The 4,546-nt window shown below is 53.9% G+C and overlaps 1 protein-coding gene across 1 annotated transcript; it reads left to right on the top strand.

Annotated features, from left to right (window-relative positions):
* The first annotated feature begins 1,753 nt into the window (after positions 1-1,753).
* Positions 1,754-3,152, top strand: LOC147518582 (uncharacterized). The gene is made up of 2 exons (XM_086594792.1): positions 1,754-2,252; positions 2,325-3,152. Exons 1-2 carry the CDS (start codon positions 1,827-1,829, stop codon positions 2,886-2,888), a joined length of 990 nt encoding a protein of 329 aa, XP_086450918.1. The 5' UTR covers positions 1,754-1,826; the 3' UTR covers positions 2,889-3,152.
* The last annotated feature ends 1,394 nt before the right edge of the window (positions 3,153-4,546 follow it).

Here is a 4,546-nt window from a genome sequence, read left to right as displayed (position 1 = left end):
TCTCCTTTCATCTCAGCCCTCCACCTGTCTCCTATCTCGCGGTCCCCTCCCCTCCATGTGTAGGGTTTCCGTACCGCGACCACGTGCTGCCATTCCAATCTGGTGCAGCGCGGCCCTGTGGGTTATGTTAAGTCCGGCCCAAATCCCAATGCTATTTCCAGACGGTATCATGCCACTACAGATGCCCCCTCTCGAGTCCGCGATGATATCTCGATCGGGGAGTCGAGAGCTTGCTACCTTCCACCTGCCGACCGTGGTCTTCCCTCTTCCCATCACAGCTGGATTCATGAGTGTTCATGCGGTTTCACCTTCTGCCTCTTCGTTTCGTGTGCCTCCACGTGTCTTTCACTGGCTGGTTCCTTTTGGTGTCCCCTCGATTTCAGCACCCCTGCAATTACCCTTTTGCCCTCCCCCTCTTATAAAAAGCCCGCTCGATTTCTCTTCTCTCTCTCACTTAGCCCTTCTTTCGTCTTCCAGTTCCTCTTCCCCTCTTCTTTCACCTTTCTTCTGTCTTCCTAGCTCCGGTCGCTCGCTCGGTTGTTCTCTTCAAATCCTGTGGCTGACCTTCTTGCTCCGGTTGCTCTATCTTTTCCTCAGGTTGGTCTCCTTCTTTCTCTGGCTTCCTTTAATTGTTATAGTGCGCATTTCCTCTTTGTGTTTGAAACTGTTCATCTTCATTTCCCTTTTTGCCTTGTTGTGACTGTGTGTCTTCCGCCCTGTCCTCGATGTCTGTCTCTAGATCCTCCACCTCCTCCTCCTCTTTTTGCCGCAGCGGCCTTTGCCCCCGACCCGGACCGAGGCCCCTCTACCTCCGGGCAAGCCTTTACCCTTCCGCCCGCCACCACCACCGTAGTCGTAGACCTAACCTTGAGAGGCTGTTAAAAGCGGCCTCACGGGATACCAGCCGCGTCATCCTAGAGCACGCGTGCGATTTAACTTATTACCCACATTTGGTCCCCACAAGCCGGGGGTGTCATTGGCCCGCGGTGGGCCAGATTGTCGCGACCTTCCGATTGCCTCTCACCCGTCTTGATGTCGAGGTGTGCAATCATTTTAACATCCCCCCATGCCAAGGTATTGGCAACTTCTGGAGGGTCATGTATGCCGCGAACCACTACAACCGCTCGGAAGTACCTCGGATAACGGTTCGCGACATGGCCGCCCACTTCTACCTCAAGAAGAGTACAAAAGAAGTCAGTGTGGGCTATCACTCATTCTGCCTCCGCCCTAAAAAACAGCACTTTATCCTCCGCATCACTTCCTCCGACAAATTGTGGCACCATTACCCTCTCTATATATCCGGAAAATTCCTCTCCGCGGACCTTCCACCTGAGTTGAACCTCCGTCATCTGGCTTTCCTCCCCAGTGGTGAGTCCCGCTCTTTATCTATCCCTATTGAAATATGTCTTTCGGCTATAATCCAACTTGTTGTTTTGTCTTTTTCAGGCTGGCGGCCCGACTCGATATCGCGACCCTACGACAACATCTTTTCCTCGACATTCCAGAAGATCCGTGATTTGGGCGCGGCTCAGTCTGTGATACTCGATTGACCCAGCCACCGCTACTCCCCTACTATCTGATCCAGAGTTGGCAACCATCGGAAAATATAAGCCCCTTTTTTTCGCCCCTCCCCTAAAGAAAGAAAGCCCCGTGTCACTTCTCCCCAAAGAAAACGCCGCGCCGCCCTTCTTCTTCACCGCAAACCCCCACGCTTTCGCCATACCGCTCATCGCTCCGCAGCCCCCACTCCGTATCGTTCCCTGAAGACTTGGGAAGACCAATACTCCCCGTCTCATTCCTCTTCCACCTCTTCTCCCCCTTCCAGCATGGGCGCTAACAAACGCAAACTCTTTGATAGCGACTCGGATGAGGACGTTGTAGCCGCTGCCCCCCAATCCACCATTGTTCCTCCATCTCCTCCCCCAGCCTCAAAACGGCCACGGCCCTCCGACCCTGGAGAAGGCCCTCCATCTAAGGCCGCGATCCCACCTACCGCGCCTTCTCAAGTGGAACAGCGTCCCGGGAAGGAGGTGGCATCCCGCACCGACAAGGAGGCCGACGAGCCCATTCCTCCATTTTGCCCTTCCTTCAAGCTCCGGAACCGCACCTTGACGGTCAAGGATTCTGCTTTGAAGAACCCTGCCGTGGCTTCTTCCCTGTTCTACGGGTCTCACCTCCCCGCAGATATGGCATACGCCGAAGGTGGCTCCTTTGAGTCCCACCGGACTTCCTTCTACACCGGTTGGGAGAAGGTACTACTTTCTTTGCATTTGATCTCTTTCTTCTCTCTCTTTGAGTGTTCTGACTTTTGTTCCCTTCTTCAGATGAGTCTGGATATATCCTTCATGATCCGCGGCCTGTTTGGTGCCAGGGCGCGGATCGATGAACTTGATAAGGAGGTGGCCGACCTAGCAGAGAAGAACTCGGCCGCGGACCTGGACAAGCTCCGGGCCCAAGACGAGCTGAGGACCGCAGAGGCCGCCCACTTGGCGTACATGAACGCGGCCGCCCTCCAGCGCGAGTCCCTTCAAGAGAAGCACGCTGCTGCTCTGGACTCCCTTTCTCAGAAGCACCAAGAAGCTCTGGCAGCACTCCATGCGCAGCATGAGGCCGACATGGACGAGCTCCGGGATATCTACCGGGCCCAGGCCGAGAAGAGGGTGGCCAAGAAGGTCAGGGAGGAGATTGACCGTCTCACCAAGGAAGGCCGCCTTCTTCCGGAAGCTCCCACCACTGCTCCGCTATCTGAGGTCGTTGTGCCAGTGCAGGACTCGGCTTCTGAAGGGATGGACGCCGCTGAACGGGTAGCCGAGGCTATAGACGTGGCAGCGGATCTAATCATAGAAGAAGCCGCCGATTCGGTGATTCTGGAAAGTACTGTGCCTTGAATATAGCCTGTTTGTGCCCTGGCTAGGCGTCTTTTAATGCTATGTGTTGTCATACTCTTTCCGCTACTGGTTACTGTACTTTCCCTCCCACCAGTTGGGATGCACATATTGTGTTTTGCTCCTTTTTATCTAATTGTTTCTGCTCCTTGCATTTTTCTTTTTTTCTTTGTGTGTGTATTTGTCCTAGTAAAAACTGGCCTCCGTTAGCGCATCCCTCCCCGTCAGTTGGGGATGTTTGACTTGCCTGCCCCACGTCCTGATTGGAGCTCCGCTGCTCTCTCCACCTCTGGCAGGCACTCTGCCGCGGCATGCGGAAGCCTCTTTGCTTCCGCTGCCCCATCTTCCGGGGATCGGCGGTGACTCGTCTCCCCGACCCCCGAGACTTTACCTTAGGGTGGCAACTCCTTTTTGCCCCTCTAAGGTTTGGACCTCTCGATCCTGGGGGCTCATCCCCCTTCCCTTCACTCACGAGGGTAATGAAAACTCAAAACTCAAACAATAATAGTTCACCTCAAAAGTGCTACGGTTTTATATATGTACAAATAGCTCATGCGGTTTTTCAGTCTCTCATTACATTTACTCATGAAAGATTTTCAACAACCTTACATTCCACGGCTTATCCACATTTGTTCCCTCCAAAGTTTGTAACCTTTGTAGGTGCGGTTCCCCTATCCCGACCACCACGTAGGGCCCTCCCAAGCCGGGCCCAACTTCCCTCACTAGCTTTTTGGTCTTTGGGAGTCACTCTCCGAAGCACCTTGTCTCCCACCGCGAATCTCCTCACTCTCAGCTTTTTACCGTCTTTGCCTCTGCGGCGGGTGATATTCCTCTCAATCGGCGCTGGCGCGTCTCTCTCCTTTCCTCCGCCAAGTTCAGGTCTCTAGCCAAAATGCCCCAATTTGACTTATCTTCCACAGCTGCGGTCCTAGTGGTCGCCGCCACCATCTCGGTTGGTATCACGGCCTCTACTCCATATGCCAATGCGAAAGGGGTCTCATCAGTGGACGTTCGCGGGGTTGTCCGATAGGCCCAAAGTACTCGACTTAGTTCGTCGGCCCAGGTTCCTTTCTTGCCCTCCAATTTCCTCTTGAGATTGTTGAGTATGGTTTTGTTAGAGGACTCCGCCTGCCCATTTCCTTCGGGGTTATATGGGGCTGAGAATCCCTGTTTGATGTGATACATTTGCAGGAAACCCCTAACCTTTGAGCCAGTGAACTGGGTTCCATTATCCGCGATTATCACATAGGGCAACCCAAAACGGCAAATGATGTTTTCCCACAAGAATTTGATCACATGCACCTCCTTCACTTGCTGCAGCGCTGTGGCTTCAATCCACTTTGTAAAGTAATCAGTCGCGACCAATAAGAACCTCCTCTTGCCGCGGGCCATGGGCAGCGGTCCCACTATGTCGAGGGCCCACATCGCGAATGGCCATGGGCTAGACACACTGTGCAGCGGCTCTGCTGGGGCCCATATCAACTGAGAAAATCTCTGACACTTCTCGCATTTTTTGGAGAATTCCACCGCGTCTCTCTTCATGTGAGTGAGGCCGAAGTAACCCCTAACGTCGACAAAGCGGTTATCTTGTCCCCGCTTCTTTCGAGTGGCTCCCGCAATCCCCTTCGTGTAACTCACTGAGCACCTCCCGAGCCAGTCCC

Source organism: Coptis chinensis, chromosome 2, assembly GCF_015680905.1.
Source record: "Coptis chinensis isolate HL-2020 chromosome 2, ASM1568090v1, whole genome shotgun sequence".
NCBI classification, from domain to species: Eukaryota; Viridiplantae; Streptophyta; class Magnoliopsida; order Ranunculales; family Ranunculaceae; genus Coptis; species Coptis chinensis.
The sequence above is the reverse complement of the archived record's forward strand: the minus strand, read 5'-3'. Positions and strand labels throughout refer to the sequence as shown.

Bases quoted from the DNA above. Each gene is read 5' to 3' on its own strand.
- LOC147518582 (XM_086594792.1), top strand. From the start codon at position 1,827: ATGGGCGCTAACAAACGCAAACTCTTTGATAGCGACTCGGATGAGGAC. The intron at 2,253-2,324 runs GTACTACTTTCT...TCCCTTCTTCAG, and splicing joins TCTACACCGGTTGGGAGAAG to ATGAGTCTGGATATATCCTT.